We start from the raw sequence: 16,604 nt of genomic DNA on the forward strand, positions 1-16,604 counted from the left end.
AGCCAAGTCTTATTTTCATTTGTTCCTTCCACTTTTCTGTAATTAATATTTTTCTTTTTTAAGAATTTTTTTTTTAAGATTTTTTTTTTTTTTTAAGGAATTTTTTTTTTTTTCCTTTCGGGCCATGCCAGTGGTATGCAGGATCTTAGTTCCCTGACCAGGGGTAGAACCCATGCCCCCTGCAGTGGAAGCACAGAGTCCGAACTACCTGGACCACCAGGGAAGTCCCTGTGATTAATTTCTGAAATAAAATACACTAGGACAAGAAACCAGCCTTATCTTCTCTATTCTGAAGGGAGAAGCCCATGGCCTGCTTTGGGCCCCGGGTGCAGACCTGGGCTGGGTGGGTGCTACAGTTTCCTCACTGCTCTGGTGGTATCTTCCAGGGCTGTGGTTTAGGAGGGTCATGCGTGAAGGAGTCAACTGGACAAAAAGAAAATAAGCAAACTCTGCACAAAAGGGAGGAATGCTTCAGTCAACACTGAAAAAGGTCCCTGGATTGAAACTCTTGATAACAGTTCTCAACTCATTTAAAAATCAGCATTAGCATTCGCCACCAAAATGTAAAGTATTAGTTTTATTAAAATGCAAATCAATCAACTAATCTGTCTTTCTAGTAACAGTTGAATTGCAGTATCCGTGTCAATTAAAATAGTTTCCAATTTATTCTTGGCTGGAAGGAGGGTGGTCTTCTGAATTTTAAAATGCACGTCTCCCTTTACTGAAAATTCTATCCGTTCTTTCTCATCTCTCATGATTTTAATTCATTTTAATTAAACATGATGGACTCCAAATATTTTGAAGTACCTGTTTAAATCTTTTTCTTCATCAGATACAGAGTGACTGTGACAAAGGTTCTATCTCTTTAGGAAACATGGGTCTGCATCAGACTCACGGGAAGTTCCGTGTTAAGAGGTTACTAACTTGCTGTTTTAACGTGCATTATCCGGGATCCTCAGGCTAGACAGACAGGGCTGGACGGTCTATATTTTAAAAAGTGATCACTGTGAAGGGAGTGAATATGGGGGAAATCTTCTATTTCTGTTGATTGATTGATCTTTTAAGTAACTGGAGACGCACTGAAACTTAAATGTTTCCCTGGCAGTCAAGCCCTAGATGTAAACTTACCAAGACAAGACAACAGATCAGGACGTAGCAAGGTCCAATTAGTGTGAGATGGGGAAACCCCTCTCTGCCGCGTGCCCGTCCCGAGCCCAGCAGACACAGCACACTCAGATGCTAATGCTCAGCCGTGAAGCAGGTCACCTTCCGGGCTCCCTCCACTTGGAGCCCAGCCTCTAGGTGCTGCGATGCAGTCCCCAGACACCAAGTCAGCGACACGTGGGATCCCGGGGCACAAAAATCGGCCCTTGGTTTTGACATTTAAAAACAATACCAAAACCTGACTCTGAAAACAATGACTAGTTAGGAACGACAACTGCACTCAGTTGCCTGGGGGCAACATTTCTTTAATTCCGCAGCTCAAGACAAACATTTGGGCAAAGGACCGGGGAGATGGTCGGCCTTGCGTGCGGGCACGTACACGTCACCTGTGCACACGTCAGCACTGCATACTGACCGCAGCAGGCCAATAAATCCCCCTGATGGGGATTTAATTTCCAGCTTTTGACCTCTGGATGAAAAACAAGTGAATCATTTCCTCCTGCTAGATTTACACCAGAGCTCATCTCAATAAAGTGATTTAGGAATGGTGAGAATGGAAAAGGACTCTGGAAGAATCTTTATGGGTGAAGAGAAGAAACAAAAAAGAAGTCAGAGACTTGTATTTAGCAACGAATCGGCAAATACCTCCAAGCTACCAAGCCTCCCGGGCACAGCCGTCAGGTTTCGGGGGTCTCCCTGGCTCCTCAGAGCCGTGATCAATCACTAAGTGTTACCCACCCACCCAAGGAGTATTCCTCCCATGAAGTTTTTTACATTGTGAGAGAAGGCCATTTGGCTGGGAGCGCAAGGAAAACCCTCCCAAAGGACCTGCCACCCTGCAGGAGCGCTAAAGCACTCCCTCGGTGCTGCTTGAGGAATCAAGTGTGGCGGCGGCGACAGTAAAAAAAACTCTTTATTTGTGGTGGTTCAAGGCCGTGGGGGGCGAGCCCTCTGCACACGGAAGCTCTGGCGACACAGACGCTGGATTCCGGGCTTCAGGCCCATGTTCTCAACAGCACACGCCCCTGGGACTTCCCGACCTGCTCGACCCCCCAAGCCACCGCGTTCTTCTGTTTGGGGCTGGGTGTGCGGAGGCCCCGCCTCAAGGTCTGGAGCCAGAGAGATGGATGGATTCAGTCCCTGTGGCCTTTGTCAGGGGGGTTGAGTTGGCCAAAAAGAGATCGATACAGCTCTGTCCTAGAAGACAAACGAAACAAACTGGTTAATGCGCTGGTTAACTTTTCAAGGTTAAAAAAAGAACCAAGAAGCCGGGAAATACCCCAATCTGGTTCTTCAGTTGGAAACACAGCCGCGTAATTAAAAATGCATCCCACAGCTCTTACTCACAAATACAAAGGAGGGAAGGAACCTAGAAGCGGCCAATCAAACAGCAGAATATGTAAATAGTCCGGCGTGGCTGGATACCCTGTCTCCGGGGAACGAGTTTTCTATACGTTTGCCCTTTACAGACAGGCTCTTCAAGTAAGAAAACAAGATTGAATATTTTAATAGGATGCGGGAGATGCCACACGAGGAGGAGGATTCAATCAGACATGGGATGTAGGGGATATAATTTAGTTTTCATACATTTTCTTGGACTTGGCAGTACTTGAAAAACAATGAAAATGACCCAGCAACAAGATTCCAATTACCAGCACCTGTGCAGCTGCGCGGACACCAAGGCTCTTCCCAGCACTCTAGCCCTTCTGCGATTCTCCATCTAATAAATAATTTGACTAGCTAATTTATTTTGAAAGTTGGGTTTGAGGTTAAAAAAATATCCTAACATGCCAGGGTCTTGGGTCCCTGAAAATGAAGTAAATGACCACTTGCCACCTCTGTGGCCGCCACCACCTGGCCAAAGGCACCTGTCGGGGTGGGCGAGGCCCTCCCGGCACCGAGCCCACAGCTCCAGAACACTTCCCGGGATGGAGGGCAGAGTCTCCCTGTGGAGACGCCAGAAGCCGTGAGGGTCCAAGCAGGCCAAACCCACAGGGAGGTGGCGACCATGCCCGTGCCCTTGGGGAAGGAGGGCAGGCAGCTGGGCGAAGGCCACGGACCAGCGAGTAAACGACCTCGGGAGAAAGCTGTGCCTGCCCTGTCTCATGTTTTCCAGATCCACAGCCTGCCTGCCGTCCTTGTTACGAAAACAGGCTTGTAGAAGTGCTCTCGTTATCTGAGTCATCATTAGCGAATCTGATTTTCAAAACAAAATGAAAAACAAAAAAATCCCACCCTTCAAACAGCTATTTTTGGTCCAGCTAGACTTCAACACAAAAACTTATGAGTGTTTTTGAAGTCACCCTGCTATAGTGGTGGGTACCAACAAAGGTATTAAAATTAGAAAACCCAGCAGTAGGAATAGTATATTAAAACTTTTTTAAAAGGGAAAAGTCTTAAAGAAGGAACCGCGGAAGCCACAAATGTAAACTAACCTTATCATTCTGGGGACCACGGGGCAGGCGGGGAAAGTGCAGCCAGAAAACAGTGGGTCTCCCGTATTATTACAGGAATTTTACTGCAAGAATCTGCTGGTGGACTTCCCTGGTGGCGCAGTGGTTAGGAATCTGCCTGCCAATGCAGGGGACACAGGTTCAATCCCTGCCCCAGGAAGATCCCACATGCCACGGAGCAGCTAGGCCCGTGCGCCACAACTGCTGAGCCTGCACTCTAGAGCCCGGGAGTCACACTATTGAGCCCTCGTGCCATAACAATTGAAGCTGTGTGCCTAGAGCCTGTGCTCCGCAACAAGAGAAGCCACTGCACTGAGAGGCCTGTGCACTGCAACTGAAGAGTAGCCCCCACGCACCCCAACTAGAGAAAGCCCGCATGCAGCAACAAAAACCCATCGCAGCCAATAAATAAATGAATAAATAAATAAATAAATAAAATAACAATTAAAAAATAATTAAAATTTAAAAAAAAAAAAAAAAAAAAAAAAAAAAAGAATCTGCTGGTACCCTCAGCCAACCATGGTGCCCCTGGGCCTACAAAGGATGCAGATTCACTGGGAGCCCCAGGGTCTCTTCTGTTCCTTAGCCATACACATCAGCCTGGCTCGGCCTTGGCCGGCCCCAGACACGCGCGTACAAAGGTGCGAGGCAGCTCGGACCACATGCAAATGAGAGGCAGGCAGCCTCCTTTCCAGAGGCAGTGGCTTCCAAATCACCAGCTCCATCACGTAAAAGACAGCCCTGCCCTGCCCTGCCCAGGCGTCACTTTATTACGCTGTGGCCTGCCTACTTGCCAATAAGTACAAGTCTCTCTAGTCGTTTCCACGAAGACATCACATGGCGTTAAGGGGAGAGTCGCCATGACAAAGAGCACAGTGTGGCTTTAAGGCTGCGACATCTGATGAGAGGGAGCTGCAGAGGCACAATGCCATTTAGCCCTTCGCAATCATCCCTTCCCAGCCTCGCCGCGCTTGCCTGCACCAGACCCCATCATTACCACTGAGCAAATGCTTCCTCTCCGCGCCGCGACATCAGCGAACCGCCTGGGCCAAGGCGGCAGTTACTGCCCGCAGCAGGGTTCACGTGTCAGGAGCAGAGAGGAAGATGCTGAAACCCATGTTTTGATAGAACATCATTTCACACTCAGGTGGGCAAAGCTGACAAACATATGCAGCTGTTCATGGCAAAGCAACTCGGAAAGCTGAGTGGTCTGGGTTCTTAAAATATTTTCACAGAAAGGAGAGAAAATATGAGTAAGGGATTATTCCAATCTAAGAATCCCCAAGCTATTTCAACTTTAAGTCCTCCTCACCCACGACCACCAATCAGTGACCGTTTTTACCTTCAAAGCATCTCAAACTTCCCTGCTCCTCCAGGCTCCATTATTTCTGATCTTACCATCGCTTACCAAGGTGGCGACAGCCTCCTAAATGGCTTTTCTGTTCCCATCTTCTCCTCCCCCGCCTCCATTCCCCTCAGCCCCGACTCTAAAGACTCTAGAGATGGAGAAAGCAGACCCTCCTGGGTCCAAGAGCATCACCAGGACGAAGACCCGCAGATGCCAGCTGCTCAGCTGGACCCCGGCCCTTCTTTTTCCCTGCGGAGGACCTGCCGGGGGCACAGCTGGGAAAACCACAGGCGTGAAGGGTGGGGTCCGGGGTCTGGTCCTCGAGCCTCTCTGCACATCCCCTAACAGAACTTGATGAAATCCCTCAGCCCTGCACACCTTTTTTAGGTGACATATGAAATTCTTCTTGATAAAGTTAATAGTCACGAAGGGTATAATTACCAGAATACTGTGAATACCAACTTTGAAAATAAAACTCTCACATCCCTTTTGTAATAGGCCCAATGGAATCTACATGCCATAGTGATTTCATACCCATCATCACTCACTGAAACAGCACATAAACAAACTCTTTAACTTGGAAATTTTAAAGCATCTTTTTCTTTTTAAACTTGTATTTCCATCTGATTCTTCCCTACAGATTTTTGTCCTAATTTAATTGTTTTATGCTTGAAAGTCTTTTATTGATCACCCTATCATACTTCTTGGCCACAAAAATAAGTATGCAAATGGAAACATTTTTGAAATTTAAAAAGTTGAAACAAAAATATTTTAATTTCTTGGGACCATAAGGCCCTAAGTAATTTTTAAAAATTACTTCTGGATTGTGTTATCATTATAATTATTATCAGGATACAACTGATACATACAATAACAATATAATAAAATACAGCACAATTTTGGTAAAATTTTAATATACATAAAACATGTAAAATGTTACTGGAAATTATCTCCTAATGATACGGATGAGGCTTTCCCCTCCATTCCCATTCCATGGATTAATATTATTTATTGCTGGAATGAAAGAGGGCTCAGCACCAATTCTATTCCTATTTTTTAGTTTTTGTAGACAGAAGTGATGAGAAACCTTGCTATACAAACAAGTAGATGTGGGAATGGGGCAGTTTTATTATAGCAATGACACTCAATTCTTTTAATTCCTTCTGAATGAACACACACCCCCCCCAATCACAGAGTGATCTACCACCAAAAATTAGTTTTAAGGATCTACCAGCTGACCACTCAATTAGGTTCTCCTGCAATGTTGCTGAGAATAGAGACCTGGGAGCCACCTGACCGGCAGGGCTCTGTGACCCAGTCCTGGGCCGCGGCTGGTCACAATCCCCACACCATATTTTGACGGGTCCTTTTCTGAGGTTTCCCCACTCCAGGGCAACGTCCCACGTCAGGGTAATGAGGGGCTTCGTGTCTGGAGAGGACAACCATGAAAGGCGAGGCCTCTTCGGGAAAGAGCTGGAAATCGATTCCTGCCAACTCTCTGTGTCACCTTTCCTGTGGGAAGATCTCTGCGCAGCCCAGGAGGAAGACTGAGACGGAGGGTGTCCTGAGCGGTGCCCCAGACCCTGGCAGGTGCTACACCTGGGGGTGGGGGGTGGGGGGAAAGCATCTGGAAAGAAACGGGACGAGTCCATCTCCCGGAACACAAAACTAAAAATAGGACTAGGTAACGAAAAGCCACCATGGGATGGAGGGTCGGACTGCCTTCTGCTGCACAGAGCATTTTCCCCTGCAGCATCTTTCCTAAACGGGATTTAGCCACGTAGAGAAGCTAAACTATCAATCCTTCAGGTTAACCTTGTCTCCATCCCATTCTCCAGGGTAAGTGTATAGTTTAATACTTGAGGTCCCCTTAAGGCTATGCATAATGAAGTTGGTTTTTTTTTAATACATAATTCCTGCTCCCTATCACATTAAGAATCAAGATTTGAATCACTGAGCTGAAATGCCTTCCCCCCTTTGTTTCCCCTCCCCCCACACTCCTGGCCTCAATGGCCAGTGGGAACGTCCACTGTAGAAAATGTATTAATGTGGGTATCATGCAGGAGAATAACCTACAGAGTAATTAACAGGACTTGGACCTAAGGTAGAAGGTCGATAGCAGGGGCTCTTCCTTGAATTAAAATTTAACTTACCCTTTATTGCAACCTACAAAAGCAAGTAATGAGCACTAACATTTTTATTTCTTTTAAACTGTCATTTAGGCTGTAGCGGGGATAATTACCTATCTCTAGTGTAGTAAGGTTTTATAACCCTTAGTGAGGCATTTTCTAATTTAATATTTTTACTATATTATCATAAAACCTGTTTCTGGAAGAAAAAAAAGATCATGGATTAGCAGCCATTTTCCATAAAGACAGGATGGATGGATGTGTGTGTGTGTGTGTGTGTGTGTGTACTAGGATTCAGCTTATTTATTATGTGATTCTTGTGAAGAGACTTAAGAGCGCCCAGTCGAGCTGGCTGTGAGATGCTATCACTTGAGTGGCGGGTGAGGTTCGAAGCAGCCCTAAATAAAACAGGGGTGGACGTGTTACGGTGCAGCCCAGCCACACGCATTCCTCACCGACCACAACACAGACCAGGGGCTTTCACACCATCATCGGGGCAAACAGCACAAAGGAGCATCTGAACCCTGCAGAGGATCTGCGCAGGGGTGCGGCTGACTAGGTCAGGAGCTTGCGGCACCCCGGGACCTAAGGAGCTGCACCGGCCACACCCCAAACACCCCACTCCTCCTCCTCCAGCCCGGACACCCCCAAGCTACACCCACCTGGCCCTGTAGCCAAAGGCAGGCAGGCAGCAGGGAGAAAGCAGCCAGGCCACTGCTCCCTAAAGAAAGCTGCACAGCCTCCAAAAGTACATTCCAGTCTCCGAGCAAGCACGACTGACACACAGGGGTTTCAGCATGTGCCAGTGGAGACAATATTGCTGCTTTCCTGATTAAAACTATGCACAGAATTTGTCCTTGATTAATTTGAGACTGTTCACTAGTTGCTTCACCGGGGGTGGGAGTGTTCCCTCCCTAAATATATAAGATGCATCCCAGAGTACACGCGGGCCCTGCCTCTGCCATAAGCCCCTCCCCATCCCTGCACACACGAGGGCCCTGTGCCGTGTGCTTCTGGGGAACTCGATGTCTTAGACATACATTTAAGAATCTAAGGATGACGAAACGCACAAAGGGAAAGTGAGACTAAGGGCTCCAATTCCAACAGCTCCTGTGTCCAGCAGAACCTTGATCAAACCCGAATCCCTGTGAGTCAGTACAGACACAGCCAGGACAGAAACTCACACTGACCACCGTAGTTGCTGATGGCAGACGTGCTTTTAAAAACTATTGGTGATATTACTGAGGCATGGTTTTTTTCACGTTTGTGTTTTGAAAACATTTTACTATTAGTGCTGTGGAAGCTCATAAACGTGTATTAGGTGAGGATGGTCCCTGGCCTCAAAGTATAACACAAAGGTATGATACCTTCATAGACTACACGTGAATGCCTATTTGCTCTGCTAGGTTTTTGTAGGATGAGAGAGACAAGAACCTGAGCTGGGAAGGTGAACATGTTAGGGAACTCTGTCTGGACAACCCACTCCATTCTGAGAGGCGGGAATGTTCTTCCTCTGGCTTGGCCCCACTCTGCCGCTGTGGGACCCCCACCCACGGCCCAGCCCTCCAGAGCCAGGAGCAATAGCTCAGAGCTCTTCCCCGTGGCAGCACTTTAACTACTGCTGTCTTCTCCCAACTAAATCTGGTCTTTTCTAGGTGAAAAGAAAGAGTTCACTCCATTCCCGCGATGACAAAGCTGGAGCTCTCCTGCCGGCCTGGCGGAACCCCCCTGGGCCCTCTAGTTTGCCGAAGAACTGACAGGAAGGCCCTTGCCCTCCGGGCCCACGCCCGCGTGTCTGGACAGTCCAGGCGGCCCCGGTGCACAGGGCGAGCTCTGCCACCTCTTCTGTTCTCAGCACATCCTTTCCCGCCCTCACGGAGCTCCCAGTCTCTCTGTTCTGCCTGCCAACGTGTCCAGGGCATCCCAAATGACAACTGAAAAAGGTATCTTGCCGATGATCACCTGGCAGCAAACCAAGGGGTCCTCCTAAGCTAACTCTCACCGTCTGGCTGCTTTGGGGTCTGCTCTCCGAATACTAGAGACGAGATGGCATCCTCCTGAACCTTTCACTCCTTCTGCTGCCTTTGACCCCAATCCACTCTATCCCGTATCAGAGACGTTACAGGCGAGAGAACGGTGTCTGAGAACTGCTTCTACGCCCTAAGAGGGGAACTATATTAGTCCAGACGGCAGGCGGCTGCCCTGTGCTCCTGGGGCTGCGTGCACGTCAAGCGAAGAGACAGAGGCACATCTTGTAAGGAGGGAGCATAGCTTACTCAGGATGACATGAAAAAAATTATGGGAGCAGGAAACTCAGAATTCCTGAATGTAGCCGAAAAGGCAGCACTTAAGTCCCTCACTTCCTCCCAACAGCCCCAGCAATAAAAAGTGGATCTCAGGCTTCTCTCCTGAAATGCCAGCACAACTGCCTACCAAAAAATAATACACATGCACAAAACCCCAAGAAACGTGAAGAGAGGAAAGCGACCTCCTCTTACCGAGGGCTTATTTCTCAACAGGATGAAGTTAGCAAAGCAACAGTGACTCAGAGAATGCCCTCACCTATCGCTAACCACCTAAATCTGGACACAAGGCAAATCTCCCATCAGAACCAGGCTGAACTTTTCACGAGCTCCGAGACAGCCCACCGCAGCTGCCCGAATCTGCCACTAGGTGGCAGCACACAACACAGTTCTCAGTGGACCAGGCAATCAGCGAGGCTCCCAGCAAACTGGCCATAAATTACCTGGTGTGTCTGCTCTCCTCACCATCCTCCCCAGTGCTTGAAGGAGACTTGGGAAGGTCTGTTCCAATTCGCTCCTTTGGTCAGGTCAGAACCAGGTCCTTCAAACCTCTGCAAATGCTTTTAGCCCTACAGCTTTAAATTACTGATGGTGACATGTGGCCTCTGGCCTGTCTCCTAAAGATCAGACAGACTCAAGATTTATAAATGTTCAAAGATGCAGGTTCAGGCCCCAAACAAAGGAACTGAACGGCTGGGGAGAGCAAGGAGAGGTGAGAGCGAGCGAGGGTGAATCTGTAAAGGTTTCCTCCCCTTCTGTGCTCCCTCCTTGCTCCCAAGTCAGTTACAAACTCGCTCCACTTACACAAGGAAGAAAAACATTTGAAACTCCCATCATCCCTACCCCTAGTTTCAAGTCTTTCAAATTCTTTTAAAGAAAAATAATTTACCTTGGTGGGACTTGCAAAAAAAGGGGGGCGGGGGGGGCAACTCGACGAAAGGGATTATCGCCTCCTCTCCTGTGCATTAATATTCCATATTCCTGGGATGATTTTCACTTTCACAGTTTGACTGTTTTATAACAGATCTGATGCGAGAGAAGACAAATGGCCTCACAAAGGAAAGACGACAAATCATCTCGCCGCTTTTAGCGGGGTCTTCTCTTTATTTGTATTTATTTTTATCCTGTGGCTGGGCTGCGGAGCTCTCTGCCTTGCTGGAGATGTTTAATATTAACGTCAAGCCCCCATGATCCTGGCAATAGAGTTGGCCAGTGTTGTGTTTACGGCTTTGTGACTGCCGGCTTCAGGAAGATGAAGCTCCTTGTTCAAACAGCAGCCCCTCTAACAGCTCCTGCTAAAAGCCAGGGGACGCTTCACTGCTTAGACGTGAATCACTTCCTCCAACCGCACGGATGGGGAGGCTGACACTGAGTTACATTTGTATCCCTATCAGGACGGCTGCCCAACGACCCCGGGCCGGGGTTGGGGGGTGAGAGTGTATGATGCTTCTCTCAGCTCCAGTTTAACGGCTACTTTAAGGGGGTCAAGATGCACAGAAATGAGCGAGGGTAGCGGAGGTCCACCCAGGGAGTTTTTCAGCAAGGCATTCCATCACTTCTGGTGATAAGTCGGGGGACTTACTTTACCAAAAACATCCACTCCTGATCCGGAGGTAAAGGCAGCAACTACTGAGCACACAAACACCGGCAACTCTGGACGGCTGCGCCCCGGGTTCGGGTCAGCCTGCAGGAAACGAAGGTACGGCGGGGTCCTCAGGGCAGGCGCTGCTGCCAGCCACCAGCCACGCGCTCCCCGCAGGGTGCGGCTGTCTCAGGCTCTGTCTCTGCTCTGCCCTCTTGGCATTTTTATCTTCCTCCCAAAGCCCTTCTCCGGGGTTCTGTTCTCAGCCCCGCTCCCTTCTCTCTCGACACCTCCCCTGGAAAACTCAGCCACACTCTCAGCCCCACCGATCTCTCCTTTGTGGGTGCGAAGGACACCCACAGCCAGAGCACCCACACCCCACCTCCACACTGCATCCACCTCCAATAAACTGACCTCGACCGCACCAGGCCCTGCAAGGCTATTCTGTCACCTGAACTACCTTTGTTAGTCACGGCAGCAGACTCTGTTATTCAATGCCCCACACTTAACTGTTTAATGGCAGGAAGCTATAAAGCTGTAGGTATCAACACCACATTTTCTGATTAAAAAATAAAATCCACCCTGAGAGAGGGATCTTGTTTGGACAGTTTACTTACATTAATTGATACAATGCAAACGGATGCCCTCCATCTGTTAATCTTTTTCCGTTTTTAATGGTTTCCTTCAAAGAACTTCTTCCTCTCCTCTGTAAATCAGAAACCTGGAAAAAAAGGTTTCTCCCTGACACCTGCCAGGGAAACTACCCCCAGGAGGCGCGCCCAGGAGCCACCAGCTACTGGGTGTCTGCCCCTGGGCCACCTCCCCACCCACGCACCTCGGTTCACCAGCTAGTCACTGAAGCTGGCAATCTGATGACCTCGTCCAGTTACAGCACTGGTTTTTAAAAGCCTGACCACTACGTGCAAAATGGGTAGTTTGCATTTCTGCCCCTGGAAGCTGGCGCGTCTGTTTGGCTGCACAGTCGTGCCTCCCCTGCAGGGTGAGGGGTGGACCAGAAGGCCGAGTGCTGCCGAGTGCGTGCAGGAGAAAATGTGTATTGATTTTTTCTTTCTTATAACGGAGCACAAAGCACTGAGGAACAACTGCTCCTCTCCGCGGCCTTCCACACGCCACACCAGACAAAAGGCCCAACCCCCACCAGCCTCCGGGAAGTGGGAAGGGGAACCCCGAGGAGCGGCTGCTGGGTGTTAGCGGCCGCCAGGCGGCCCGGCCCCCGCTGCGGGGACTCCAAACACCCTGGGCCACGGAATGCCTCACCTGCCTCAGATCCAGCACCTTCCCTCCCTGGGCTGATGTTTCCTCATCTATGCTGGAGAAGAAAGAGCCTTCAGTCTTATTTACCTTTCAAGTGGAGGTGCCCAGAGGGTAAAAGAGTTGATGTTTATAAAGTGTCCTGCTCCCCAGAGGGAGACAATGGATAAGACACAAGGTGTGGTCAGGGCTCATTTGAGACCTCATTTCCAGGGTGGTTAGTGGCAGCTTCCCATGACAAACGCCCTGCTTCCCAGTGCCTGGAACTCAAAGCACACTCAGGCACTGCCCTTCACCGCAACATCCCTTTCTGGTTTGACACTTAATGCCAATACTAAAAAGAACAAAAGGAAACCGGGGATTATCATGCCTTGCTAATGCACACACAGGAGCCATTCCAGAACCGTCTTCTTCTTAAACCAAACAAACCCTGAGAGCACGCCAAAAAACGCTGACCTACAATGAGAACGGGTCATCACGGAGGCCTGTCTGTACACTCCAAGTTTCCACAGTAACTAAATAACTTGTAGAAGGGCCACCAGAAACCAAACCCAGCATGGTTATCACAGCCAAGAGGGGAGGAGAAAACCTACAGTATGATACAAGTTTGTGGTATACACTCTTGGGAGCAATGGAAATACAAGAGTGTTCTTGAAAGATCTTTCCCCTGGGTTCATCCTAAGTTAAAAGACCTCCGAAAGTCTCTAAGTAAAGGATTGGGAACAAGAAGTCCCAGAGCTGGACTCCCCTTATTTCTGGGACTTTTCCAACGTGGCCAAGAGAGAACAAGCCATGGAGATGGCCCTCAGGTGGCGCAATGTTCTCACGTGGAGACAGAGCCGACAGAGGGTTAGGGCCCTAGCTGAGCACAGAGTGCCGTGGGAGCAGCGCAAAGTGCGGATGGTCCCCGACGTACGATGGCTCGACTGGGGATGTCTTGACTTTACGATGGGGCAAAAGCAATGCGCCTTTAGTAGAAACTGTACTTCAAATTTTGAACTGTGACCTCTCCCTTCCCGGGCTGGCGATGTGCGGCAGGTCCCCTCGTGGCACGGGGCAGCCCAGCCCCCACTCAGCCACGCGATCAGCCACGTGATCACGAGGGGGGACCACCGGCACCCAGTCTGCGCCCAGACAGCCCTTCTGTTACGCGCGTTCAGTACGGGATTCGATCAGTGACATGGAACGCTCGACACTTTATTAGGAAATAGGCTTTGTGCGAGACGACTCTGTCCAGCTGAGGGCTAACGTGAGTGTTCTGAGCGTGGCTAAGGTGGGCAAGGTCCAGCTGTGATGTCAGGAGGCTGGCTGTACTAAATGCATTTTCGACCTATGATATTTTCAACCTACAGTGGGTTTATCGAGATGTTACTCCATTATGAGTCGATGAAGGGCTGTATATTAGAATTAGACGACTTGGAGAGATTTTAGTAAAAGAGGTAAGAAGCCTTTGTCCACCCATCTTATAGGGACTGTTTGCAAAAACAACCTTACCAGCAGATCGCTCATAAGCAACAGACTCATAAGCTGAAGGCCTTTAAAGGCATTTCGGACGGGAGACCTAGAGCCAACTCTTCTCAGGTTTGCACAGAAATGGGTATGTCTGCGTTGCAGGCAAGGGACAATGACATGATATGTACACATGTGAAAACATAAATTTTATTTAAGTAAATATCTGTACAGATATCATTAAAACAGTCCTTTTCAGAAACAAAACATTACAAAGAACATTTCATTCTCAAGAATCTAATGAGCAAGAAGGACTATTTCTACTTTATAAAGAAGGAAACTAAAGCCCAGGAAGAAGACTTCTTCAAGGTTGCACTGTCTGTGAGCCGGGGCAGACCAGGTAGTCAAGAATCCTGAGCCAGTTATCTAGCCTAGAGAAGGCTGACGTCAACTGGAAAAGACTTAAATTGTTTTGTAAATAAAACTGCTACAAAAATGCTATATAGCAAGTAAGACAGGATTCAACTGGAATCAAAATATATTATTCCAAACGTATGAGCATAAAACCTTGATAATACCAAACACGGGATTATACTAAACATATGCGTACTACTCAGACTGATAAATTAAGCATTCGTAGCAAGAAAAAAACCCTAATAAGTGTTTTTGTGAACTGTAATAAGTACTGGTAGAAAGGAACAAATAAAACAGGGGTTCAAGGAGAAAAGAGTCCCCACTCAGTGGGGGGTGGGGAACCATCAGAATCTCTCTGGAAAGGCTGGTGTGGACCAAGGACTATGAACCCTGCAACAGGAAAGGGCAGAGGTGGGGTAGGGGTGAGGAGGTAGGGGAGGCGGGGTGGGGGGGTGGAGTAGGGGAGGTAGGGTAGGGATGAGGAGGTAGAGGTAGGGGTGAGGAGGTAGGGGAGGTGGGGTAGGGGATGTGCGGTAGGGGAGGTGGGGTAGGGGAGGTGGGGTAGGGGTAAGGAGGTAGGGGTGAGGAGGTAGGGGAGGCGGGGGTAGGGGTGAGGAGGTGGGGAGCTGGGGTAGGGGGCGGGGTAGGGGTGAGGAGGTAGGGGAGGCGGGGGTAGGGGAGGCGGGGGTGGGGGCCCAGGGGTAGGAGTGAAGAGGTAGGGGTGAGGAGGTGCTTCAGGTCAAATAAGCAGACTTAAGAGACGCCAGCGGGAGGAGGGAGTTTGTCCTTGGACCTCAGGGGCCAGCAGGACAGCACAGCAAGTGTGTGCGCCGTGCCCACCAAACCAGGTGATGAGAGAAAGGCAGCAGGGTGACAAAGTCACCGCAGGCCCTGAGTGGCAGGTTTGAGCATGGCCTTTATTCTGTAGGCAACAAGGAATAGCATGCTCTAAGTCATGTTTTAGGAAGGTGTAATCTGGTAGTGATACACAGAACTAATTAGATCAGGCTGGTAGTTAAAAGGCTGTTGGTGTAACAGGCTATGTGCGAAGTGAAAAAAAAAAATCTGGGCTCACAAAGCAGCAGCAGGAATGGAAAGTAGAGACCCCTGAACAATATGTGAAAATAAAGTTTCAAGCAGATTAAAAGTAAGAAAAGAAATCAGACAAAAGCAAGAGAAAATAAGTACTGAAGAGCTGGTCCTTTGATCCAGGAGGGAATGCTTAAAGCATTAAACAATGAAAAACACCCCAAAGAAACAGGTGTTATACATCAGATCACATAAAAAGTAAAACTGATATATGACCAATAAAAATCATTAACACCAACAGGTGGGCAAAAAGGGGGCCATCTACCAAAAAAATAGGAAATACAATGTATACAATATATACAATATATATAGAATTCATACAATCTGCAAAGGAACATTAAACCCAAAGAAAAAAATGAATAAAGGATAAAAACAGAAATACAAATGATTAATCAATATACAGACTCTTCAAGGCTATTATTAAATGGGAAAATAAACGTTAGATACTTAGCCCAGTGCCCAGCGCACTGCAGGACCTCAGTGAGGTGTCCCATTATGAAGGCTCCACATCGGCAAAGGTAAATGACGTGAGCCTTGGGCGGGGGGGGGGTTAGTACAACCCGTCATGAACCATCAGAAAGTAGATACAGAACCGAATCGCTGTGCTATACACCAGAAACTAACACAACGTTGTAAGTAAACTATACTTCAATAAAAAATTTTTTTTTAAAGTTTATGCCTTTGACACAGAAATTACCCTGCTACTCTTTAGAACCTATTCTAGGGACTTCCCTGGTGGTCCAGTGGCTAAGAGTCTGTGCTCCCAACACAGTGGGCCCGGGTTCGATCCCTGGTCAGGGAACCAGATCCCACATGCCGCAACTAAGAGTTCACATGCTGCAACTAAGAAGTCCTCATGCCACAACTACGAAGTCCACATGCTGCAACTAAAAGATCCCTCATGCCACAACTAAGACCTGGCACAGCCAAAATAAATTAAAAAAAAAAAAGAGCCTATTCTAAAGATACAAGCAAAACTTAGAACATGGTTTTCTATACAAATATGTTCATTGTAGCATTACTTAAAGAGAAGTAAAAACAATCAGAAATAACCTAAATGTCCAAGAATAAATATTCCATAAGTGAGTATTAAAATGTTATTAAGATGTCTTTTGGATGGACCTAGAGACTGTCATACAAAGTGAAGTGAGTCAGAAAGAGAAAAATAAATATCGTATATTAACACATATATGTGGACTATAGAAAAATGGTACAAATCAACCGGTTTGCAAGGCAGAAATAGAGACACAGATGTAGAGAACAAACATATGGACACCAAGTGGGGAAAGCAGGGAGGGTTGCGGGGGAATGAATTGGGAGACTGGGATACCAAATTGTACACTCTAAATATATGCAGTTTATTGTAAAAAAATAAAAAGTTAAAAAAAATGTTATTAAGAT

At 47.9% G+C, this 16,604-nt stretch overlaps 1 protein-coding gene across 2 annotated transcripts in view; it reads right to left on the minus strand.

Annotated features, from left to right (window-relative positions):
• Positions 1-2,063: 2,063 nt before the first annotated feature.
• The window catches only part of AATF (apoptosis antagonizing transcription factor), a 102,108-nt gene continuing 87,567 nt past the window's right edge, over positions 2,064-16,604 (minus strand). For both annotated transcript variants that reach the window (XM_057716192.1, XM_057716193.1), the window contains one exon: positions 2,064-2,361. In XM_057716192.1, coding sequence (XP_057572175.1) covers positions 2,298-2,361 — 64 coding nt within the window. In that variant the 3' untranslated portion in view covers positions 2,064-2,297. The remainder of the gene's footprint in view (positions 2,362-16,604) is intronic.

Source organism: Hippopotamus amphibius, chromosome 17 (assembly GCF_030028045.1).
Source record: "Hippopotamus amphibius kiboko isolate mHipAmp2 chromosome 17, mHipAmp2.hap2, whole genome shotgun sequence".
Lineage (NCBI taxonomy): Eukaryota > Metazoa > Chordata > Mammalia > Artiodactyla > Hippopotamidae > Hippopotamus > Hippopotamus amphibius.